General features: G+C 35.8%; 1 protein-coding gene across 14 annotated transcripts in view; it reads right to left on the minus strand.

Annotated features, from left to right (window-relative positions):
• The window catches only part of WDPCP (WD repeat containing planar cell polarity effector), a 429,099-nt gene that overhangs the window by 51,875 nt on the left and 350,361 nt on the right, over positions 1–26,863 (minus strand). For 10 of the 14 annotated variants that reach the window (XM_072768570.1, XM_072768566.1, XM_072768568.1 and 7 more), the window contains one exon: positions 21,328–21,490. In XM_072768570.1, coding sequence (XP_072624671.1) covers positions 21,328–21,490 — 163 coding nt within the window. Of the gene's footprint in view, positions 1–21,323; positions 21,491–24,477; positions 24,528–26,863 lie in introns of those variants that run through there. The other 4 variants (XM_072768564.1, XM_072768571.1, XM_072768573.1 and 1 more) reach the window with 3 other exon arrangements.

Consider the following 26,863-nt stretch of genomic DNA (forward strand, 5'->3'; position numbering starts at 1 on the left):
CTTCAAAGAGTGTCTCTGCTGTATGCTGCATGCTCTCTGCTGCTGTGTTTTGGCTCCTCTATCCTTTAGGCCTGTGGTCTGCAGAGGCTCTTCTTGCCTGCAGTGGGCAGCATTTGGCCCTTAGTCTGTGTATGGCAAGTTTTAACAGGTGTGCTCTGATCTGCTTGTTAAGTGAGACCAGATGCTACTTCCACTAGAACTGAAGCCTTGCAGAATTCTGTTCAGCATACTTGGTGTGTGCAGGGGTTTCTGTTGGCCTTTTGGGAAAGGGGCCCACTGCACTGAGACTAAGTCACATACCTCCAAGAAGGGCAGTACCAGCAGAGTTTGGGGGGATGGGGCAGGCCTTGATGTAATAGGTTAGGTAGCCAGTGGTGGCACTGTGCAATTTACTGGGGGGTGGATGAAGGAAATGGTGTAAGCCAGTTGCTTTGTCTCCAGAGAGAGGTCTCCATGGTTGCCTGTCTCAGTAAAGCACTCCCAGAAGAGCAAACAGTCTCTCCCTATACATCCTAGGTGTTTTTCAGATCAGTTTTTTCAGATCAGTTTTCCGTCTGGGTTGCTTGCCTGCTAGGAGCAGCATAGTGCACTTCAGGCTCTATCTCGGCCAAGCCTGATGACTTAAAATTCCAAACTTCTGGGATGTGGTGTGGTGGGGGCCTGTGCTGGTCTTCTGGGGAAGGGTCTCACTGCACTAGGATGGATGCAGATTTGACCAAGAAGGGCAGTCGTGCCAGAGAACAGGGGTGTGGAACTAAGAGCAAGCAGGCTAGGCAGCCAGTTCCCAGCGAGCTACCCTCAGCAGGTGGTTCCGTGACTATGCCAAGCAGTGAGGAAGGGAAATCGTGCCTGATAACTCTTGTCCCGAGAGAGGCATGTCTGTGAATGCCACCTTTCACAGATGGGCTCCAAGAGGAGCAAATGATTTCCTCTGTGCAGTATAAGCATTTTTCACATCACGCTATCTGTCCCAGGGGCTGCTCACCTGCCTTTTCTATAGGAGTAGGGCAGCGCCCTCAGGGCTGTATCCCAGCCAAGCCTGCCAACCTTTGGAACCAGTCTTTGACCCCTACTGGTTGCAAAAACTCAGGAAAATCAGCCCCTTGCGTCTTCCTAGCTTTGGGGAGGTGTTCTCCTTGTGCATTCCTCTCTCTCCCTCTCTCTCTCTCCTTTCTCTGCAACCGGGGCTCCCTCCCCTCCACAGCAATTGTGATCCATTTCTCTCCCAAACCACATCTCTGCACCTCCTACCTTCCTCGATGTGGCCTCTTTTCTCCTAGTTGTGCAGTTTGTTCTATCAGTCAAATTGATTTCTTGAGCATTCAGAATGATTTGATAGTTACCTAGTTGTGTTCTAAGATAAGGGTCCTTCTCCTACACTGCCATCTTTCCTCCCTTCTCTATCAGATAATTTTTTTTTTTTTTTTTTTTTTTCTATCAGATATTTAAAGAAGAGTTAGTACCTATCCTTCTCAGATAATTCCAGGAAAATGAAGAGGAATAACCCTTCTGAACTCCTTTTACAAGGCCAACAAGTTGGAGATTTCATTTTCTCTGAATAAATACCAAGAAATGAAATTGCTAGATTATATAGTAATTCTTAATTTTTCAAGGAACCACCATACTCTTTTCCATAGTAGCTGCACCAGTTTACATTCCTACCAGCAGTGCATAAGGATTTCCTTCTCTTCACATCTTCACCAACCCTTGTTATTTCTTGTCTTTTTTATTTTAGTCATTTTGACAGGTGTAAGGTAATATCTCACTGTGGCTGTGATTTGCTTTTCCCTGATGGTAAATGATGTTGAGCATCTTCTTATGTTCCTGTTGGCCTTTCGTATGTCATTGGAAAAATCTCTAGACTCTGTGCCTATTTTTTGTTACTATTGAGTTGTATGAATTCTTTATCTATTTTAGATATTAACCCCTTATCAGATAAATGATTTACAAGTATTTTCTCCAGTTCAGTAGGTTGCCTTTTCATTTTGTTGATGGTTTCCTTTTGTTGTGAAGAAGCCTTTTAATTTGCTATAGTCCCACTTGTTTATTTTTGTTTTTGTTGTCTTTGCTTTTGGTGTCAGATCCAAAAAATCATTACTAAGATCAGTATCAAGGAGCTAACTGCCTGTTTTCTTCTAGCTATTTTATGGTTTCAGGTCTTACAGTCAAATCTTTAATCTATTTTGAGTTAATTTTTGGAAGGAGTATGAGATAGGACACTAGCTTCATTTTGCATGTGATTGTCTAGTTTTTCCACCATCATTTGTTGACAAGATTTGTCCTTTCCCCATTATTTGCATGGCTCCTTTTACTATAAATTAGTTGACCACACATATAAGGGTTTATTTCTGGGCTTTCTATTTTTTTCCATTCTGTGTGTCTTTTATGCTAATACATACTATTTTGATTAGACTGTGATTTTTTAAAATATATTCTGAAAAAGGTCTTTTGATTACTCTGTGTGTTAACATTAATGTTTGGATTTAAATCTATTTTTTGTCATTTTTTTCTTCCACGGTTTTTTTCTTTTGTAGCTTCTTTTGGGATATTTTAACTTCTTTTAGTATTCTATTTTAATTTATTGTGTTTTTCTTTATTTTTGTGTAGTCTCTTAAATGGTTGTTCTAGGCAAGCTTAACTTTTCTTAGTCTACTAAAAATTTTTTTTAACATTTTAAGTGGGATATAGAATCCTTTCCACATAGTTTCCCTTTACTGTTTACTTTTTGCACGTTTGTAGTCTTCTTCTGCATGACTATAGAACACTCTATTATTTAAGTATCTCACCAATGTTAGACATCTTTGCATTCAATCTTCAAACACTTTAAAGAACTCAAGAGGAGAACAGTCTATTATATTTACTATTTCTGTTTCTTTTTTCTTCATTCCTGAAGTTCTGTTTTTTTCTCTGGTATAATTTCCCTCTGTCTTGAGAACTTCCTTTAGTAATTCTTTTAGAGCAGGTCACTTGGAAACAAATTCTTTCAGTTTTTCTCCACTATATTTGAGAAGTTTTCAGCCATTATTTCCTTGTCTGTTTTTTTCAGTGTGACACTCTTTTTCTTTTCTTTCTAGGACTCTGATGTTATGAATGTTAGACTTTGGCATTGTCTCATAGGTCCCTGAGGCTCTCTTAATTTTTTTCAAAATTTTTTTCTTTGTTGTTCATTGGATATTTTCTGTTGACTTGTCTTCCAGTTCACTGGCTCTTTCCTTTTTTCATCTCAGATCTGCTATTATTGAAGCCATCAGTGTGCTTTAAAAAATTTGGTTTTTATTTTTGAGTTCATTTGTTTTTTTTTTCTGTTTTCTATTTCTTTTTTGAGACTTTCTATTTTTTATTTGTTCCAACAGTTTTTATGATTGTTGAAGAATTTTTGTAAAGCTGCTTAAAGTTTTGCCAGATAATTCCCACATATGTCATTTCAGTGTTGTTGTCTATTGACTGCTTTTTTTTTTCATGTGAGTGGAGTTTTTCTGGTTCTTTATATGCCAAGTAATTTTGGGTCCTGGACATTTTGAATATTGTATGACTTCTTTGGTGAAATCCCATGATAAATGTTTTTTTTTTTAAGATTATTTATTTATTTATTAGAGACAGAGAGATTGAGAGAGAGAGAGAAGCAGGCTCCATGCAGGGAGCCTGACATGGGACTCGATCCCGGGTCTCCAGGATCATGCCCTGGGCCGAAGGTGGCACTAAACCACTGAGCCACCCGGGCTGCCCCCATGATAAATGTTGATGTTTTTGTTCTAGCAAGAAACTAACTGATCTTGTTGTTTAGGTTTCAAGTTCCAATATATCTCTGAGAGCTGTGGTTCCAATGTCAATTTAGTTTTTAAAGTCTTTGCAATAATATTTAGATCTGCCCATATGTCACTTGTCAACCTGGAACTTGGATGATACTTTATCTGTTAGCTTAGACTTCAAAGTCTTTTATATGCTGGTTAAGATTAGATCTACACATGCAAAGGCTTGGGGTATAAAGTTGGAGTTTATAAATAATTTAATGGGGTCACTTTCTTGATGTCCTTCCTATCTGTATTCTCCTTTGGTACCTTGTACTTCAGTTACTCCATGCTGCCACACACCTCCTTCCTTGGCTGTATACTGGCTCCAGGCCCAAGTGGTGGCAAAATGAAGGAAAAAATATTGGTAATTTCACCATAAAGTGAGGTGCTTCAGATTTTGGTCTTCTTTCTCAATCTATCTGCCACTATTTACTTTCCAGAGTCTTCAAATAGCTACTCTGTACATTCTTTGTAGGATTTTAGCCGCATTCAATAGGAGAGAAAGGAATAAATAGTGTGCTCATTCCATCTGGAACCAGAATGTGATAATCATGATTCTTTAAGGCTTACATACTATTCTAATATTTGGATATACTGTAATTTACTCAGTAATCCCCAGATAGACATTTAAGGGTATTTACTTTTATGATAACAATGTGATGGACATTTGTATGTAGATATTACAGAAGTGAAATTGTAAGTCATGATACTTAAATCTTTTTGATATAGTTGATATAGTTGCCAAAATTACTGAAAAACTGAAAAACCTTATAAGATTTATAAGACCTTCAAAAAGAATACTGGTCATGTTAAAAACAAATGGAGGGGTGCCTGGGTGGCTTGTTTGGTTAACCGTCCGACTCGATTTTGGCTCAGGTCTTGATTTAAGATCATGAAATAGAGCGCTGCATTGGGCTCTGTACTTAGGAGGGAGCCTTTTTCTCTCCCTCTCTCTTGGCCCATCTCTCATACTCATGATTGCATTCTTGCTCTCTCTCTCTCAAAAATAAATAAATCAATCTTAAAAAAAAAATGGCAACCAGCCTTGAAAATTCCCTCAACAGACAAAGCCAGTCTCATTCTACAAACCAAGGTTAATTTGGCTCATTTGGCAAGACTAATTTAATCTGGGTCATTTCTTGCTTATGCTTGTGGAAATTATAAGTAAAACTTCAATTATTTTCTAGAGTTGATATAAGGTAACCACTCGCCAGTTGCCTATCATTTAAGAAAAATTTTATATAACCCAATCACTCTGAAGAATAAACAGTCATTGCTCTCTCACTATATAAGCTGTTCTATAAAAATATACCCCTGAGCCTCATTCCATGTTTTGCCTTGGGGCCTCTGGTTTGAAACACCCTTTTTGGTGTGCGCACAATAAACTTTTACTAATTACTACTTTGGCAATTCACTAGTTTTACTCTGTGATTTCTGAACTTTTGACAACCACAATGCACTGAAACGCATTAAGCACCATTTTAATAATGTATTTGACTCTTCCCTCTTCCTCCCCCTCAAAATTGTGGTGACCACTGCAGGTTGATAGCTTAATTTATGATAGGTAAATTTAGGGAACTAATCATGCTTTACTTTGCCTTTCAGGGTAAATAACTGGTTGGTAAGGAAACTTTTTTTTTCCTATATAGAAGAATTCTGGCTTATAAATGCAGGAGGAATGAATGAATTAGAAAATCACCATTTCACTACCCCTTATTAAATGATAATCTAAGCAGCTTTCATCGGTAAATTCCAAAACATTAGACAAAATGTTGATGGGGAACTTCACACAGATCTTCTGTTTTGGTGGGGTTACACCCTATAATAAACTCATTGTAAGTTGCAAATACCCAAAGTTGATGATGCGTTTAATACACCTAACCTACCAAACATCACAGCTTGGCCTAACCAACTTTAAATATGCTCAGAACACTTATATTAGCTGATAGTTGGGCAAAATGCTCTAACACAAAACCTATTTTGTAATAAAGTGTTGAATATCTCATGTAATTTACTGAATACTGTACTGAGAGTGAAAAATAGAAGGTTTGTATGGGTACAGACTGGTGGTTAAGTGTGTCGGTTGATTATCCCCCTCCTAATCATGTGGCAGATTGGGTGCTGCGGTTGGCTCCCACTGCCCAGCATCACAAGAGAGTATTGTACCACATATTGTTAGACCAGGAAAAGATCAAAATTCAAAATTTGAACTATGGTTTCTACTGAATGTGTATCATTTTTGCACCATCACAAAGTAAAAAAATCCCAAGTTGAACCATCGTTAAGTTAGGTACCACCTGTAATGGAGAATTCCAGTAAGTAATCTTAACATCACTAAAAGACATTTTATACATCATTTTGTGATGTAATAAAGAGCACACAGTATGCTTTGTTATTTTTCGTGCTTTGGGACACAAAGCAACAATTTTCCAAAATTGGTTTACTGAAACATATATAAGAAAAGCAAAATAACTATAATTTCTAAGTTTAGGGGATTTATAGATGATACATGTTCCTCTCCCTTATTCCAGACATGCAGTTTCTCTCTGAGAAGGGAGATGCAAAGCTTGGCGTGTCTCAAACCATAGGTAACAGACCAATAGCTTGGTCTATAAGGAAAAGGTATTACATGGCGGCATCAGGGTGTTTCAGGCCCCATTTAGAGGATTTTTCCTGGACACCTGTCAGATCAGAATGTAATTCAGGACCTCTGTCCACCTGTTTTCAGTTGTACATGAAATAGCAAAACCAGCATATTTTACAATTATTTTCTGTGTATATGACATTATTTATTTTTTTAGGTTATTTTCTTTTTTTTCTTTCTTTTTTTAATTCTCTCCTTGAAAGTTTCAGTTTCCTAACTTTTGATTTCTCTTTGTTGATAGAGGAAGATATGTGATCCTAGATTCAAAAAATATGGCAGAGAGATTAAAAAAAATAGACCCAAAGAAATAGTGAAGAACAGTAAAGGCACAGAGATATTCCTGCTTTGTCCTCAGTGGCATCCATTTCATTTTTTTGAAACCATACATTTAAATATTTTAACATGGCTGCATGAGGTCCACATCTGAGGATAACTGCTTTCAGGTAAAAATAAATGTATAAATAAAGGCTCCTTAAAGTGAGTCCCTTTATTTTTAAAGATTTATTTTATATTAGAGAGTGAGCAAAAGAGCAAGTTAGGGGAGGGGCAGAGGGAGAGGGAGACCAGCAGACTCCCCCCTGAGCAGGGAGCTCAACAGGAGCTCCATCCCAGGATCCCAAGACAATAACCTGAGCCAAGACCAAGAAACAGACGCTTAACTGAGCCACTGAAGTGCTCCAAAGTGAGTCCCTTTAAACTGGGATTGAAAATCACCATAGGGGCAGCTGGGTGGCACAGTGGGTTGAGTGTGGGACTCTTGGTTTTGGCTCAAGTCCTGATCTCAGGGTTGTGAGATCAAGCCCTGTGTGACTCTGCTCAGTGGGGAGTCTCCTTCCCTTCTCCCTCTCCCTCTGCCCCTCCTTGTCATGCTGTATCTCAAGTAAATAAGCAAATCTTTAAATAAAAAATTTTTAAAAAGGAAAATCACCTTAAATAGTAAAAATACAATTAATAAAAACAACAAACTAAAAAATAAAAGGAAAAGTCATATGGATAAGCTTAAAAGGTAGGTTATAATTTCAACTCTGCATAAATTCTTGGATTAGATTCTATAGGAGCGTTGTATGGCATCTTTAACTTCACTTTTGACTTTCACAACACACATCATCATAAAGAAAGCCACTTTTTCAAGAAATATTTAAGGACTTCATTTTTTGTGGCTTCTATTAATACTTTGATAGTAAACTCATTTTCTTTTGCAGTTTTTAAAATTTCATTATCCTTATGGAATTTCTTTTTCATATAGTTGGTCTCAGTGCCATTTCCTAATTTATCAATGGTTTTTGCACAAGATCTAATATTTCTCTGTCTCTTTCATGGAGCTCATGAAATATTCTTTATGCAAGATTTTTAGTTGTTTAGAAATGTCTCTGTATTGCCAGGTTAGGCGTTTGCATAGCTGACAATCTGTGAAGGCACTGATGATCTAGCACTTAATAACAGGTGGACTTAGATGCTTGTATTCACTGTGGAGGGATATTTGAGTGGGGACTAAGGTTATATAAGTAGTTAGCTCATTCATAAATATTTCGCATTATGAAGACTGTTGCCCTATGTAAACTCCTGTAACTGTAGGATTTCAGATAATGAATACCTAGGTAATAAGGATCCCCTCGCATAGGTGAAATGTTAGGATATTTTGAATGCTCTGAGCTTTGTGGAAGAAAAATACTATCTAAGAAGGATGGGGAAGTCTAATAATAAAGGTTAAGGGTTTCAAAATGTGTAATACTAATAGGACTTTGTACATGAAATTATACTTTTATGTTTTTCATTTCGCTTTGTTAATAAAAAGAATACATTCCAAATGAAAACGCTAACCCATAAATTTTGGAGCTTTGGATTTTCAAGGCATTTGCCTTTCTAGTTCCAGTACTGGAGAACTATGGTTCTATAATAGAGCCAGGAATCTGTAAAGCACCTCTTTCCTCATAGCTTTTCCTGAGACACATTAAAGCTACAACAAATAAAACTTCTCCTTCACAGTACACTTTAGTGGGTCAGATAATGAAAATAAGAAAATTCATTGGAGACCAGATTAGGCTACAGAGAAAATGGAAATTCTTTTTTGTTCTCCAGCTCTCGTTATGGATATTCCTCACATTATCTTGATGACCTTTCTTAAACATAGCTGGGGATTCAGCAAAAACCTGTAAACATCTCTAAGTTGTCAAACTGCTGATATCCTTTAATTTTTATGTTTTAAAAGAGCTTAAGACTGACGGTCTTCTTTGGAAATGATTAAAGTTGGCCAGTTTTAGTCCTATACTGGGGCTCAGAAAAAGATGTCTGTACTTGTTTTATGTTTGCTGCCTATAAAACCAAAAACTATCTAGTGGGGATAATTTGAACCTAATCAATCCTGTGTAATATATATTTAGTTACCTTAATAGCTGCACACTGGAAATGCTCAGTATATTCTACATTTATTTCAGTTTAAGATGCAGAAATGGACTTCCTAGACATATGCCATATGTTCTCTTCTTATGCCAAGTTAACAAGAATTAAAAGACTGAGATGAATAAACAAGGTCAACTTAAGCTGAGCCAAATTAGACAACAGAATAATTGTCAGATTTTCTGTTGGCAGGGACAGTTTGTTTTGAGCCAATCTTCATGAATTATAGGCTGTAAATTTTTTTTCTGGTAAGTCTACCGCCAGGCATTCTGTTGACAATTTTCTTTGTTTTGTAAACACTGAAAATTTTCATCAATTATATTGTTTATAGGCACACATAAGGATTATGGATAGATGAGGGGCGGGGGTTTGTTTGTTTGTTTTAACTTAAAGGAAATTTGCTTAGATACAAATCAAATAAAACCAAGCCAAAATGTAGTAACTTTTTAACAAGAGAGTATTTCATTTGGAGTTTCTTAGGCATGAATTCAGATATAATAAAGAGCAGGAAATCAATTTTATGGTTAATTTATGACAGTAAATATAAAAGTAGATACATTTGTTACAAATATAAGGTTTGATTGCTCTACAGTAAAGAATCTTAGACCTTAAAGGGGATAATCTAATACAAATGGGAATATTGAAGCAACCAGAGAAATGGAATTATTTGAAATATGATAACTAGTTTAAGGCAGTGCCAAATCTAAAGTTAAATATTTAGTTCTAGGATCATTTAATTTATTTATCATAGCCCTCTCACTCTGCCCTTTTTCTTTCTAAACTTTTTTTTCTTTGAATTGTTTGACTTTTTTTAGATGCCATGTCAAAAATATGAAAAGCTAACCATTTGAATGATTTTTATCTTAGCCACATCAAAAATATGAAAACCAACTATTTGAATAATAGTGGTAGTGTCTTATAAAATATAAAATCTCAGTCAATTCACATAATGGTGATTTTTAAAAACACTCATTTATACCCAAGATGTTGTAATTGCTGTTAATATGCAAGTGCCTGATTATTTGGGGGTATCTAAAGTGTCTACTTACCACACTTACTACCAGCTATATATTCTTACATCTTACGTATTCTCATATTATAAAAATAATTCTTGTATTTATTCAATAGATATTAAGCATTTATTATGTGCCAGGTACTTTTCTATGTCCTGGAGGATCCAGCAGTGAATTAAAAAAAAAAAAGGACAAACATCTACCCTCATATAGTTTACACTTAAGTAACTTTGTTTATAAACTTGAGCACAGTGCAGTCTATTCAAAACCAGTTGTATGTTTAGTTCACATTGCTTATTTTGCCATAGGCTACCCAGAAATTAACATTTTATTCAGTCATATAACCATATGAAGAATGTAAATAACGAATGGGAAAGATTTAAAATTAAGAGGACATTTTATAAAGTAGGCTGATATTTTACTGTTCATTCAGTCATGGATGGAATATTTGTTGAATGCTCACTCTGTGGCTGGTACTAAGTTGAATGCTGTGGATACAACAGTGAGCAAAAGTAGATACATCCTTAACCCCTGGTGAGTGGGCCCATGCTGTAAGTCTGTTGGCTGCGCTGCCATTCTATTCTCTCTGCTTCTCTCTCTTTTAGAGCCTAAGATATTACTGAACTCCTTTAGACAAAAACTTTAAGTATCTTTGGGTAGCTAAACTTCCCTAATGCAGTTCTGATATTCAGATGTAGCCCTGAGCCCTAGTGTTCAGATGGTGAAGTGTAAAAACATGAGAGACTCCTAACTCTGGGAAACGAACAAGGGATAGTGGAAGGGGAGGTGTGTGTGTGTGGGGGGGGATGGGGTGGCTGGGTGACGGGCACTGAGGGGGGCACTTGACGGGATGAGCGCTGGGTGTTATACTATATGTTGGCAAATCGAACTCTGATAAAAAAAAATACAAAAAAAAAACAAACCCACTGATGTCAAGGCACCTTTCCCTATCATGCCAGCCCAGTTGTTCAAAATGATCTATTAAGAATGCAGATCTAACCCCATGTATTAGATCTCCCTTGCTGCCATAACAAATAGCCACAAATTTAGTGATTTAAATATGGTGCATTCCTTTCTGGAAGTTTTAGAGAATAATCTACTTTCTTGTGTTTTTGAGTTTCCCTGCGTTCCTTGGCTCATGGTTCCTTTCATCTGTTTTCAAAGCCAGTAGTGGTAGGTTGAGTCCATCTCACCGTGAGTTACCATGAGTTACCAGACACTGATTCTTCTGCTTCCCTCCACCACAGGATTACATTAGGCCCATCCAGATAATCCAGCATAAACTCATTATTTTAAAGTCAGATGATTAGTAGCCTTAATTTCATCTGCTACCTTAATTCCCCTTTGCCACATTATTGTATTTACAGATTCTGGGGATTCGGATGTGGACATCTTTGGCAGGCCATTATTCTGCACACCACACATTCTAATATCCTATATGGGCTTCTCACTGCAATTAAAACACAGATCATACACATGGACATGGCCTACAGCTCTAATTATTTATCCTCTTCCACCCCCCTTTACAGTTTAGCTGTATTGACTCTCTGTTACTCAAACTGTCCAGACTTCTTTCTACCCTAGGGCCTTTGCATGTGCAGATACTTCTCCCTGAAATCCACTGTCAATATACTTCACATACATGACTCCTTGTCATTCAGCCCTTAACTCAAATAGTACCTTCACTAATCACCATTTCTTTGTATTTTTTCCTAGTACTAACCATTAATTGAATGATCTTCAGTTATGTATTTTTGCTTATTTCTTACCTATATCATTTCTCTTTCTCCTCCACACACTTGAGAACTTGAAGAGTACAGTAGGCTTTGCAATGTGCCAACTATGTACCAGACATTGTGATAGGGCTTAAAGAAATGATAATATCTAAGAATCACAGTTTTTGCCTTCATGGAGTGTACAGGTTAATGAGGAAGCAGATATTAATCTAATAATCACATAAGAATAAAATTTCAAGTGTGACAGTGTAAAAAGGCTTTATAGGTAGATGTTTTAATATCTAGTAGGACTAGCTCCCTTCTCATAGTTTCTTGTTTTGTTTTTCTTTTCTTTTTTTTTTTTTAAAGATTATTTATTTATTTATTTATTCATGAGAGACACAGAAGGAGAGAGAGGCAGAGACACAGGCAGAGGGAGAAGCAGGCTCTATGCAGGGAGCCTGACGTGGGACTCGATCCCAGGTCTCCAGGATCACGCCCCGGGCCAAAGGCTGCTCTAAACCGCTGAGCCACCGGGACTGCCCTTGTTTTGTTTTTCTAAGTTAACCTTAATATCACCTTGTCTAACTCAAAAAAGTATGTTGGTCTTTTTATTGGGATTACATTACATTTAATTTTTTAATACATTAATTTAGGGAGAACTGACATCTTTATGATGTTGAGTCATCCTATTCAAGAAGAGGGGGTATCTTCCCGTTTGTTCCAGGCCATTTTTATGTCTGTAAAAGAGTGTTTTATAATTTCTGTCGTGTGAATTTTGCATATATGTTATTCAGATTATCCCTCAGTATTTAATCTTTGTGGCGTTTCTCTCTGCATTATATCCTCTAACTTGTTATTGTTTGTGTATATGAAGGCTGTTGGCTGTTATATATTAACTTTACATCTTTCTACCTTACTATAGTTTAAAAATATTTGGTTTTGTTTTATCATTGATTCTCTATGGCTCTTCTGTTATATTATGTTATATTATCATATCATTGCAAATGAAGACAGTTCTATTTCTTTACCAATTTTTATTCTCTAGTTCAAGGATTGGCAAACTTTCTGCTAAGTACTAGATAGTAAAGTTTTAGGCTTTGAGGGCAATACAGCCTCTACCAATCAATAGATGATAAACAAATGTGTTCTACTAAAACTTTATTTACAAGAATAGTAGCATGTTTAGATTGGCCAGTTGGCCATAGTTTGCCACCTTTGATCTAGTTGATTTATCTAATTGTAATGGCTAATACCTCTCGTACAGTATAGAATAGTAGCAGACATAGTGGGTATTCTTGTCTTGTTTCTGGTCTTAGCAGAAATGCCTTTAGTGGTTCCCCATTAAATAAGATACCAGCATTAGGACTAAGGTATACATATATTATTATGTTAAGAATATATACCTCAATTCCTATTTTCCTGAGTATTTTTATCAGGAAGGGAGTTATATTTTGTCAGAGGCTTTTCCAGCAGCTGTGGAAATAATCATATGCTTTTTATTAGCCATAGATCTATTAGATGTATAGTATTAATGGATTTGGTAATATTGAACCAACCTTGTAATATCAGGATAGATCTAGGGGTTGAATTTTGTTTGGTAATATTTAATATTTTTACATTGATAATTCATGAATGATACTAATTTCTGGTTATCTTTCTGTACTATAGAGAGTTTTTCTTTAATTTCAGTACATGGGAAAAATTTGTAGAGCATTTAAAATATCTGTTCTTTGAACAAGGATTGGAATTAGAATTCTCCAGTCAAAACATCTAGACCTCTTTCTTTGGGTACTTCCTTAAGAATTTTGTCTATTTCTTCATGGAAATTGGTCTGCTTCAGATTTCTAAATCTAATGGTGGTAACTTTGGCAGTTAGTATTTACCTAGGAAATTTCTTCTGCTTTTAAATGTATTTGTATAGAAATTTACAAAGTGGTCTCTTAAGATTAAAAAAAAAATCTTGTTACAGTGGTTAATCCCCCCCCTCTGTGCCACTTCTTGGTTTGTATGTTTATACTTTCTCTCCTTTTATCTTGACCAAGTCAGCTTGATCAGGTTGGTCCATATTTTATTCATCTTTTCAAAAACATCTAGATTTAATTAGGTCTATTGTTTTTGTGTGTGTGTTTTTAAACTTCTACCTTAGAGATCAGTTAACTATGGCCTGTCAGCTAGTCACCTGTTTGTATAAATAAAGTTTTACTGGATCACAGGCATGCTTATTCATTTTAGGTATTACAAACAGCTGCTTTTGTGCTGCAACAAGAGTTGAGTAATTGCAGGAGAGAACATATGGTCAACAAGCCTAAAATATTTACTCTCTACACGTTAAGGAGAATTTCCCAACCTCCACTCTGCCTCATTAATTTCTGATTTTTATTATTTCCTTCGTTTTTACTTATTTTGGTTTAGTTTCTTGTTATTTTTTTAAAGGTTTTTGAGTTGGAATTAGTTTATTTTGTTCTTTCATTTCCTCTTTTTAAAGTGTTCAGTGCGAGGGGCACCTGGGTGGCTCAGTGATTGAGCCTTTGGCTCGGGGTCATGATCCTGGGGTCCTAGGACCCTAGCCCCTGCATTGGGCTCTGAGCGGGGAGCCTGCTTCACCCTCTGCCTGTCTCTCCTTGTCTGTGTCTCTCATGAATAAATAAATGAAATCTTAAAAAAATAAAGCATTAAGTGCTAGTAGTTTTCTTTTAATTATTAATTTTAATTCATCCCATAGATTGTGATATGCAGTTTCATTATAATTATTTTTTTAAAAATTCATATTGTGTTTTCTTCTTTCACCCATGAGTTGTTTACTAGAGAGGCTTTAAAATTTCTAAGAGGATGACCATTTTGTTTCTTGTTAAACATTTCTAGTTGTATTTTTTTTAAAGATTTTATTTATTTATTCTTGAGAGGCGCAGAGAGAGAGAGAGAGGCAGAGACACAGGCAGAGGGAGAAGCAGGCTCTATGCGGGGAGCCCATTGTGGGACTCGATCCCGGGACTCCAGGATTACGCCCTGGGCCAAAGGGATGCTCAACCACTGAGCCATCCAGGCATCCCATCTAGTTGTATTGCACTGTGATTCCAGAGTGTTTCTAAGAGTTCTTTCTTATGGAACTTAGTGATATCCTTTTGACACCTAACATAAGATTACTTATTTGGTAAATATTTGGGGGAAAATTCTTTTTAATTGGTTTTTATTGAAGTTCAATTTGCCAACATATAGTACAACACCCAGTGCTCAGTCCATCAAGTGCCCTCTTCAGTGTCTGTCATCCAGTCACCCCATCCCCCTACCAGCTTCCTCCTTAACCCTTTGTTCGTTTCCCAGAGTTAGGAATCTCATGGTTTGTCTCCCTCTCTAATTTTTCCCACTCAGTTCCCCTCCTTTACCTTATAATTCCTTTGACTATTTCTTATATTCCCCGTATGAGTGAAACCATATGATGCTTGTCCTTCTCTGATTGACTTACTTCACTCAGCATAACACCCTCCAGTTCCATCCACATGGAAGCAAATGATAGGTATTCGTCCTTTTTGATGGCTGAGTAATATTCCACTGTATATATAGACCACACCTTCTTTATCCATTCATCTGTTGAAGGACATTGTGGTTCCTTCCACAGTGTGGCTATTGTGGACACTGCTGCTATAAACATTGGGGTACAGGTGTCCCAGCATTTCACTACATATGTATCTTTGGGGTAAATACCCAGTAGTACAACTACTGGGTCATAGGGTAGCTCTATTTTTAACTCTTGAGGAACCTCCACACTGTTTTCCGGAGTGGCTGTACGAGTTTGCGTTCCCACCAACAGTGCAAGAGGGTTCTGGGGGAAAATTCTATTTTTCCATTATCAGAGTATAGAATTTAATAAATATCTACAATATCTACATTACTGATTATGGTGTTTAGGTGTTCTTTCTCCTTATTTTTTGCCTACTTAATCTATTTTGTAATAAGAATAATGAGTTAAAGTCTCCTTGGTGTCTGTGTCTCAGACCTTGCATCTCTTACAGATTTAACTTCATAGAGGTGGTTTCTGTGTTAATTGGTACTTGCATGTTGGTTATATCTTTGTTGTGAAATTCGGATGTTAGTATTTCTTTGTCAATATATACTTGGGGGCTTGAATTCTCTCTGTAATCAGGATTTCTGTTGGTTTCTTATTTTCATTTGCTTAAGGTATCTTTTCCCATATCTTTATTTTTAGCTTTTCTAGATCAATTTATTTTAGATATATCTCTTTAAAGATTTATTTATTTATTTTAGCACAAGTCAGGGGATGGGCAGAGGGAGAAAATCTTCAAGCAGATTCTCCACTGAGCACATAACCTGAAGTGGGACTCAGTCCTACAATCCATGAGATCATGATCTGAGCCGAAACCAAGAGTTGGTTGCTCAACCAACTGGGCCACCCAAGTGCCCCTAGATGTCTCTCTCATATACAGAGTATAGCTGGATCTTGGCTTGTGGGCATACTGAAAATATTTTTTTTTTATTAAGATTTTATTTGAGAGAGCGAGTGAGATAGAGAGCATCAAGGGAAAGAGGGGCCAAGGAAGAGGGAGTAGCAGTCTCTCCACTGAGCATGGAGCCTGATGTTGGACTCCATTCCAGGACCCTGGTATCATAACCTGAGCTGAAGGCAGACGCTCAAATGACTGACCCATCCCATCACCCCTGAAAATCTTTTTCTATTAATAGATGAGGTAAGTCTTTTTATATTAATTGATATGACTGATATTCTTGGTCCCTATGAATATTTTATAGTTCTGTGAATTTTGTAATATTTGCTTATATTTCTTAAGTGGGTGTGATTCTTTTACTCTATTTTTTGGAAGATATATAGTTTAGTTTTGGTGGTTATCTTTGTACAGGTATCTTTTCTAATGCCCCTAGTCTCTTCTTTTCTTAGTTAACTTTTCATTATCTCATGTATCAGTGTTTACTGTTATCTTTTAGCTCCCACCTATGTCTGTACAGCAATCAGTGACCTTATTCTACTTTTCTTTCACTCTTTGTTCCCCTCTCATTGTTTTAGTTGTATCATTTCTATTTAATTACAACACACAGTATCTCTCCACTCCCTGTTTTTGGTCTTTTTTTTTTTTTTAATTCATTTGTTAGAGCATGTGCACACACATGAGTGTGGGGAGGAGCAGAGGGAGAGGCAGAGAGAAAATCCTCAAGTAGACTCCATACCCACTGTTGAGCCCATCATGAGGCTTGATCCCAGGATCCTGAGATTATAACCTGAGCCAAAAGCCAAGAGTCAGACACTCAACTGACTGAGTCAGATACTCCTAGTTTTGATCTTCTATCTACATTTATATGTATTAAAATGTTCAGAATTAGTTATTTTGCAGAAGTTTTCCCAGTTATCTCATAATTGGATGAGGCTCTTCCTCTGTAATCTTCCTCCAGAAGGGTTCATGAAAACGGTTTTTCTTTACCCTTGATACTTGAAGGAGAGCGTGGATAGCTATAAATCACTAGTTTATACTTCTTTCCATTGAGTTTTTAAAAATTACAGATCTACTTTTGCCTTACCTTGTATTTGCCTTACCTTGTATACATTGAAAAGACTGATGCTTGTTTAATTCTTCTGCATTTGTTAGTTATTTGATCTTTCTACCAGGAGGCCTTGCAGATTTTTAAAAACTAATCATTGATATCTAAGAATTTTAAGATATGTTTTAGAACTGATTTTTATAATAATTTTTCTCAGGCACTTGGTATGATTTTTTTGTTGTTGAGATTTTATTTATTTGAGAGACAGCATGAGTGGGAGGGCAGGGAGAGGGAGAAGCCAACTCTCTGCTGAGCAGGGAGTCTGATGCAAGACTTGATCCCAGGACACTGGGAGCATGACCTGAGCCCAAGGTAGATGCTTAACCAACTAAGCCACCACCCAGGTGCCCCTTGGTATAATCCTCTGATATGTAAATCCAAGTTTTTTTTTTTAACATTTATTTCTAAAGCATTTTCCCTGGATTATAATTTTAAATATTGTTTCCAATGAGTCAAATCATACAAATACTGTTTCTCCTTTGCCTTATCTCTCATTCCTTTTCTCCCTTGTCTTTTTTTCTTTTTTTACCTTTATCTCATTTTCATTGTCTTGTTTTCTGCCATTTTCAGTGCCTTTTATTAAATCTTAATTTTAGATTATTTCCATTTGGGTGCCTTGTAATTATTTATTTATTTATTTATTTATTTATTTTTAAATTTTTCATTTCTAAGATATTTCTCTTACTTTTCTTTCTTGAATGCAGTGAACTTTCTCCCCACTCCTCTTCCTCTTAGTTTTTGTCCTTCTAATTCAGAGTGGGTTTCCATGTACCCAGATGTTTATTTGAATATATTTAATTTTGCATGGAGTGTTGTACAGTTTTCTTCTACTTCATGGTTGTTTTGAGGGAGAAGAATTTTTCTCAATTGATATGTCTTGGTTTCATTTTATTTTTCTTTGAAGTAACTATATAAAACTATTAATCATTTTACTGTTTATTGTTTTGGTATTGGAATATATTTTGGGAGATTCTGGTTCAGTGGAGCCCTCAGTATGGTTAAGTCTGGCACTTGTTTGTGTAAGGATAGATATACAGACTAAAGGAACAGAATGGCAAATCCAGAAATAAATCTTTGCACCTATGGTCAATTGATTTTTGACAAAGGTATAAAGGCAATTGGATTTTCAGGTACAAAATAATGAACTTAGACCCTTATATCACATCATACATAAAAATCAACTTAAAATGGACTTGAGTGTAAGAGCCAAAGTTATAAAACTTCCAGAAGAAAACAAAGGAGAAAATTTTTGTGATTTTTAAGTTAGAAAAAAATTTCTTACATACAAAACAAAAGCATAATCAATAAAAGAAACCATAACTAAACTGTTTTACCAGCATTTGAAACTTTTGCACTTCAAAAGACACTGTTAGGAAAATGAAAGGGCAAGTCACAGACTGAGAGAAAATATTTGCAATCATATATCTGATTAAGGACTTACAATTAAGAGAGGTTTTATAATTCAATAATAAGAGAACTTATTTTAAAAATGGACAAAGTTTTTAATAGATATTTCACCGAAGAAGATACACTAATGGCTAATAATCATATAAAAATGCTCAACATCATTAGTCACTAGGGAGATGCAAATTAAAATCATGAGATACTAGTCTATACCCAATAGGATGACTAAAATAAAAAACACTGACAATACCAACCACAGGTGAAGATCTGGAGAAACTGGAGCTCTGTACATTGCTGATGGGTATGTAAAATGTTATAGTCACTTTGGAAAAACAATTTGGAAGTTTCTAAAAACTAAGAAGATAAAGATAAACTTGCAATATGATCTGGCAATTTTACTCCTAGATACCTACCCAAGAAATGAAAACGTATGTCCCCTTGAAGATCTATATGTGAATATTTATAGCACCATTATTCCTAATAGCCCAAATCTGGAAGTAATTAAAAATGTTGAGCAACTGGTGAGGAGTTAAACAAAATTTGATAATATCCATACAATGGAACACTATTCAGAAATGAAAAAGGAATAAATAACATGCTATGACATGTATGAACCTCAGAAACCATAATGCTAAGTGCAAGAAGCCTGACACAAGAGACAACGTATTGTATGAATTCATTTCTATGAACTTTCCAGACTGTATGATTTCATTTATATGAAATTCCTCTAGAGGCAGAAAGCAGACCAGTTAGTGGCTCACACTGGAGGTAGGAGTAGAAATGGACTGTAAATTGGCACAAGGGAACTCTGTGGCAATGGAAATGTTCTAAAACCACTCTGTGGTGGTAGTTGAAAACTTTATAAATTTAGCAAACATCATTGAACTCTATACTTACAAGGGGAAAATTTTATGGTGCATGTAAATTATACCCCAGTAAAACTGTTTTTAAAAAAGTAAATAAAGAAGTAGGACTTCCAGGTAGTTGAAGATAATAGTGGCTGCTTTCCTTTCTGTTTCTTAGTACTTCCTCTATAATGATACAGAACATAATAAGAGAAGAAAAGAAACTATTGAAAGCCCCACCTTCAGTATGACTTGACAGAGAACTTGCAAACAATTGTAAATCAAATGGAAAAAATGCCAGATCCCAGTGCATGATCTCTAAATTCCTGGTATTCTTGTAGATTAGAACATGAACTATACCATGCAGTTTGAAGGGATATTTTTTTTTAATGTACATCTTCTGTGGTGGGGAGTTGGGTGGGTGATAAAGGGCAAAAAGGGAGAGACACCTTCTGGCAGTTGGGTGTGAAGGAAGACAGAAGCAAAAGGGGAAAATTTAGGGTCCTGCAAAATAAAAGAGAGCCAAAAAATCAGAAGTCATACAGCTCCATCAGGAATGTGTAGAGAGCTTCACTAGACCTTCTTTCACTCTCTTATTCCAGGATCTTCCTGTTAAATTTTTGGCTAGTCTACCATCCTGTCACTTGACCTAAACTGGCTAGTAGAACCGTGGCTTCCCCTGTTCATTTTCTATCAAAGTTGTTATATTTACCAACAGTTTGCTCTTTTGCTGTGCAGGGTTTTTCCACTCTCAGCTGCAAATCAACTTAGCTGCTGTTTGTTCTTCGCAGCCTGTCCCACCCTAGTAGAACTACAAGGCTGAACTAGCTTGGGGGCGTGAGGGGATGCGAACAGCCCCAGAATATCAGATTCCTCCTTTATTACTAGAAGTTTAATGCTTATCAAATTGTTTGCCCCTATTTGATTTTCAGAGCCTGGAAATGGCAGTTTTTGTCCAGCTTTATAACTGTTTCTTGGGGAGAGGATTTACTTACCTCTGAACTCCACCAAACCTGGAAACTCTGCTCCTTTATTTACTATTAATCAAACTATGTAGTTTGAGGCATTTTCCTCAAGGATATTTAATAGCATATATGTATAATTAATAAGAAATATATGACCTATATTTCATATGATTATATAAAAAATACGGCCTCTTCATAATTATTGCATATAGTTGAGATCCTCAAGAGCAGGTATGTAAAATGCAGAACAGGGGCCAAATCCTGCCCACCGTCTGTTTTTGTAAATAAAGTTTTATTGTAACACGGTCACTCTAACTTATTTATATACTGTCTATGGCTGCTTTCATACTACAGTGGTGGAGTTGAGTGTTTTGCCAGAGTCTGTAGGAGCCACAAAGCCTAATATCTGGTGCTTTACACAAAGTTTGCTGGCCTTTGCTTCAGAGCAAATTATAATGGTAACTAACATAATTACCATTATAAATGATATTACTTTGACCAGTATTTTTATTTCACAATTATTCTGTTTATTTTCTCAATAACCCATCTACTCAGCTGGATAGGTATGAAGTTATCATTTATCAGATTTCAGAAACTAATGGCAAAGTTCATAAGTACGATCATATGAATTACAATTCAAACTAAATATACCAAAAATTAATGTCTTAATCTACTAATCTAACAATTCTGAAATTTAACAACAGAATAAAATTAGAATTTGATCTGTTATAGTAATTTCATGTTCATGTTGGTCTGGAATAACATTCTAACAATATTTTGTTTACATTCGATTCTTCTTCCATTGTACCTGCTTTCGCATGACCAAACTACTGCAAAGTCATTGCCATGAGAAAATGCACACTTTTTTCTTTGACATTTTGAAAAATTCTTGCTTAACTATTAATTTGCATTTAAACAGGGAATATTTAAATTGTTTAGTACTAAGTACTCTGTGGAACACTTTTCTTGATTCAACATATCTTACCTATTAGAAGAGTCATTCAGTGTTCTTTGTTGAATAATATGTTTATGGACTGAACAAGAGGGAGGGAGGTTATCTGGAAATTTGTCTTCTCCTTGAGGAGCTAAAGATAAACCAACAAAAGCTTCATTTAGCATATCTCCTCTGTCCAAAGGCCCCAGGAGTTCTGTTAAAAAATGATCAAGATATGAGTCAAAATCAGATAATATTTCTGCTAACTCCTTTTAAGTATGATTACAGGAAAACTTTTGCATATCCCAATGAAACTTTGAAAAAATTTGTCAATTAACTATATAGTGCACAATGGAAAACTTGTAGTCCTAGTCCCCATATGACTTCTGTCATTCTGGCACTTAGCTCAACCAGGGGAATTTGATAACTGAATAATTAATGTTTTCAAGTTCACATCTGATAATTGAATAATGTTTTCAAGTTCACATTTTAAAAATTCATTTACAACTTCCCCATAGTGTTTTTAACCAGCATTTTATTAATCAAACAATGTTGTTGTTGTTAACCAACTACTGGAATACTTTATTATATTGGAAAATTGTGAGAAGTGAATTATTTTATACTCCACCTGTAGAACACAATTTGAAAGCAAAAAAGTAAAGTATCTGTTACAAGAATGTATATTTTCCAATAAAGTGTATAGAGAGTTTGCTATTCCCACTCATACAGATGTACAGAGCAAACTTTAAAATTGGCAACTTAGGGCATTGTTTAGAAAAATTGCAAAGCATCCTGAAGTTGTGGAAAATATATTTGAAAAAACAAACTTTATTAAAGGCCAAAAACTCTTAGGACCATACTCTGTGTATTTTTTTTAAACCATGTTAAAACCATTTTTAAAGTATACAGTTCAGGGCAGCCCCAGTGGCACATCGGTTTAGCGCCGCCTGCAGCCCAGGGCGTGATCCTGGAGACCCTGGATCAAGTCCCCCGTCAGGCTCTCTGCCTGGAGCCTGCTTCTCCCTCTGCCTGTGTCTCTGCCTCTCTCTCTCTCTCTCTCTCTGTGTCTCTATGAATAAATAAATAAAATCTTAAAAAAATAAAGTATACAGTTCAGTAGTATTAAATATATTCACCTTACTGTGCAAGAGATCTCCAAATTTTTTTCTGCTTGTAAAATTGACACCATACACTCACTTAACTCCCTATTTATTCCTGTGTCCCTTCCTGTAGGCCCTGGTGACCACCATTTTGCTTTTTGTTTCTATAAATCTGACTACTTTGGATACTTCATTGAAGTGGTATCATATAGTATTTGCATTTCTGTGACTGTCATATTTGCATTTATGTGGTTGGCATATTTCCCTTTGCATAATGTCCTCATGGTTTATCCATGTTTTAGGATTTCCTTCCTTTTTAAGGCTGAATGATATGTATGTACGTAATATATGTATATATATACTACATTTTGTTTATCTATTTGTCCATCTGTGGAGATTTGGATTGCTTCCAGCTTTTGGCTGCTGTGAATAATTGTTATGAAGATGAGTCTGCAGGTATCTTTTTGATACCTTGATTATAATTCCTTTGGATATATACCAATAGGTGGGGTTGCTGGATCATATGTAAGTTCTATTTTTAATTTTTAAAATTAATTAGAAGTTTTATTTAAGTAATCTCTGCATCCCATTTGGGGCTCAAACTCATGATCCCCAGATTGAGTGTCACATGCTCCCCTGACTGAGCCAGCCAGGTGCCCCAACCGCTTTTAATTAATGAACTACCATGTTGTTTTTGTTATCATTGCACAATTTTACAATCCCACCAACAGTGCTCCAATTTTTCCACAACTTTGCCAACATTTGTCATTTTCTTTTTTTTTAAAATTATAGCCACTCTAATGAGTGTGAGGTGGTATCTCATTGTAGTTTTGATTTTGCATTTCCATAAATATCATTGATGTTGAACATATTTTCATGTCTTTATTGGCCATTTGCTTATCTTCATTGGTGAAATATCTATTCAAATCCCTTTGCCCATTTTTGAATCAAGTTGTTTGATTTTTGCTGTTGAGTTTTGGGAGTATTTTATATATTCTGGATATTAATCCCTTATCAGACATATGATTTTCAAGTATTTTCTCACATTTCATGGGTTGCCTTTGCATTCTGTTGATAGTATCCTTTGATGAGTAAAAGTTTTAAATTTTGATGCAGTCCAATTTATTTTTACTTTTGTTGCCTATACTTTTGGTATTCTCTCCAAGTAACCATTGCCAAATCCAATGTCATGAGGTTTTCTCCCTGTTTTTTCCCTGAAAGTTTTGTAGTTTAGGTCTTGGATCCATTTTGAGTTAATTGTTATATATGGTGCAAGTTAAGCTGTCAACTTCATATTTTTAAAAATATTGATATCCAGTTTTCCAAGCACCATTTATTGAAAAGACTGTCCTTTCCCCCACTGAATTAAATGGACTGGGTACCTTGTTGAAAATCATTTGACCATGTATGTAAGGATTTATTTCTGGGCTATTTTATTCCATTAGTCTGTCTGTTTTTATGCTAGTACAATATTGTTTTGATTACTGTAGTTTTACAGTAAGTTTTGAAATGAGGAAGTGTGAGTCCTTCAGCTTTATTCTTTCTCAAGATTATTTTGGTTCTTCAGGATTTCTGAGATTCCATATGAATTTTAGGACGGTTTTTCTATTTTTGCAAAATATGTCATAGGGATTTTGATAAAGATTACATTAAATTTTTAGATTCTGTTGGTATGTATGGACACTTTAAAAATAAATCTTACAACCCACGAACAAAAGGGAGGCTTTTTTTTTTTTTTTTTTTTTTTACTTATTACGGTCTTTGTCATCAGTGTTTTCTACTTTGCAGTGTACAAGTCTTTCACCTCTTTAGGTTTATTCCTATGGATTTTATTTTTCTTGATGCTCTTGTAAATGGAATTGTTTTTAAATTTTTCTTTACAAATTGTTCATTAAAATTTTTAAAGAAGTTTTAAAATTCCAGTTAGTTAACATACAGTGTAATATTAGTTTTAAATGTAGAACAGAGTGATTCAGCACTTCCATGCAATACCCTGTGCTCATCAGAGCAAGCACACTCCTTTATCCATTTCCCCACTCACCTCCCCTCTGGTAATCATCCGTTTCTTCTCTATAGTTAAGAGTCTGTTTCTGATTTGGATGCCGTTTATTTATTTAATTTCTTAATTGTTCTGGCTGGGATTTCCAGTGGCTGTGTCAAAAAGTAATAGAGAAAGAGGGCATCCTTGTCATGTTCATGATTATAGAGGAAAAGCTTTCAGTTTCACTATTGACTATGATGTTAGCTGTGAGCTTTTAATAATTTTAATATGGGTTTTTTTAGGTCAAAGTAGTTTCCTTCTATATTTAGTTTATTGAGTTCTATCATGAAATGCTTTTTCTGTACCAATTGAGAAATATATATTGTTTCTGTTCTTTATTCTGTTAATGTGGTATATTACATCAATTTATTTTTGTAGGTTGAACTGTCCTTGCATTCTAGAAATAAATTATTACTTGGAGTATAATCTTTTTAATATGCTGCTGTATTTGGTTTAATAGTATTTTGTTAAGAATTTTGTATCAATATTCATCAGAGATACTGGTCTATTCATTTTTCTTTTAAAGATTTTATTTATTTAATTATTCATTAGAGACATAGAGAGAGAGAGAGAGGCAGAGACACAGGCAGAGGGAGAAGCATGCTCCATGCAGGAAGCCTGATGTGGGACTCGATCCCGGGACCCCAGGATCATGCCCTGGGCTGAAGGTAGGCACTAAACTGCTGAGCCACCCAGGGATCCCCTGGTCTATTCTTTAGTGTCTTTGCCTGGCTTTGGTATTAGGGTACTAGGCAGTGGGGCAGGGACATCAAAGTATCCCCGATGAAAAGGCATTTTGAGGCAGGAAAATGAAGGAGGTGACTCCATACAGTTTACACAGAATTTTATTAAGGGTAACTTATTGATGGGGGGAGAGCAGGTGGAGGATGATCCATGGCAGCTATACACTTATTCTCTACAAAATCTCGGCTTTAGTCCATAGATATTAGAGTGAGGGGACACAAGGACAGTATAGTGAGATCAAAATGTTCACATGAACCTCAAAGGGTTCGCATGCACCTAATTGATAGCTAACCTTTAAGCAGACCCTGTGGCACTACCTGTGTGTCAGGAAGGAGAAAGACTACGTTATTGCTAATAGAGTCATGGGAGGCCAGAACATGTCTCCCCATCCTAGCCTTGGCAGGATTTCGAAGGTATGTATATTAATCTCAAGTGGGCCTGGAACACATAACCCCAAGGGAGGTTATTGAGTGAACGTGAACCAGATGGAATCAGTATTGTCAGCGTTCCTACACAGAATAATGATGGCTTCAAAGAATGAGTTTGGGATGTTGTTTCCTTTTCAGTTTTTTGCAAAAGTTTGAGGAGGATTGGTGTTAATTCTTCCTTAAATGTGTAGTAGGATATCCTAATCCATTGAAGCTGTCAAGTCCTGACTTTTCTTTTTGATTTATCCATTTCTACAATTTCTATAATTTACAGTTTTATAATTTGTTGGCATCTAAATGTTCATAGTACACTTAAAATCCTTTTTATTTCTGTGGTATTGGTTGTAATAGCCCCTTTCATTTTTTATTGTCATTTTTGAGTCATTTCTTTTTTCTTTTTTTTCATTTCTTTTTTTCTTAATCTAGCTTTTGATTTGTCAATTTGTGTTGAAGATTAAAAAAAAAAAAACACCTCTTGATTTCCTTGATCTTTTCTATTGTTTTTCTGGTCTCCATTTAATTTATTTCAGTTTTGATCTTTTTTATTTCCTTCCTTCTGTTAACTTGGGGCTTAGTTCTTTTTTTTCTTTAGTTCCTGAGATATAAAAGTTAGATTGTTGATCTGAGATCTTTACTCTTTTTTTAATGTAAACATTGACTGTTAAAAACTTTTCTCTCAGCACTGCTTTTGCTGCATCCCATAAATTTTGGTATGTTGTGTTTTCATTTTCATTTGTCTAAAGATATTTTCTAGTTTCCCTTGTGATTTCTTCTTTGATCCATTGGTTATTTAAAAAGTGTTCCTTAATTTCCATATCATGGTGGTTAATTTTATGTGTCAACTTGACTGGCCTAAGGTATGCTCAGATACCCAGTAAAATGTTATTTTGTGGTGTGTCTTTGAGTGGGTTCAGGAAGCAAGTAGCATTTGAATCAGTAGACTGAGTAAAGAAGTCCACTTTCACTAATGTTGACAGGTATCATCCGGTCTGTTGAAGGCCCAAAAAAAACAAAAGGGCAGAGAAAGGACGAATTGTCTCTCTCTTCTTCAACTGGTATATCCATCTACTGCTTTGTGACATTGGAACTCCTGGTTCATGGGCCTCTGGACACTGGGACTTACAGTCTATTTGTCTGATACTAGTACAGACAACTCTGCCCACTTGTTATCATTTGCACAAAATATCTTTTTCCATCCTTTCATTTTCAGCCTGTTGTTGGATCTGTTTTTTTTAATCCACTTAGCCAATCTATGTATTTTGACTGGGGAGTTT

This window comes from Canis lupus, chromosome 11, assembly GCF_048164855.1.
Source record: "Canis lupus baileyi chromosome 11, mCanLup2.hap1, whole genome shotgun sequence".
Taxonomy (NCBI): Eukaryota; Metazoa; Chordata; class Mammalia; order Carnivora; family Canidae; genus Canis; species Canis lupus.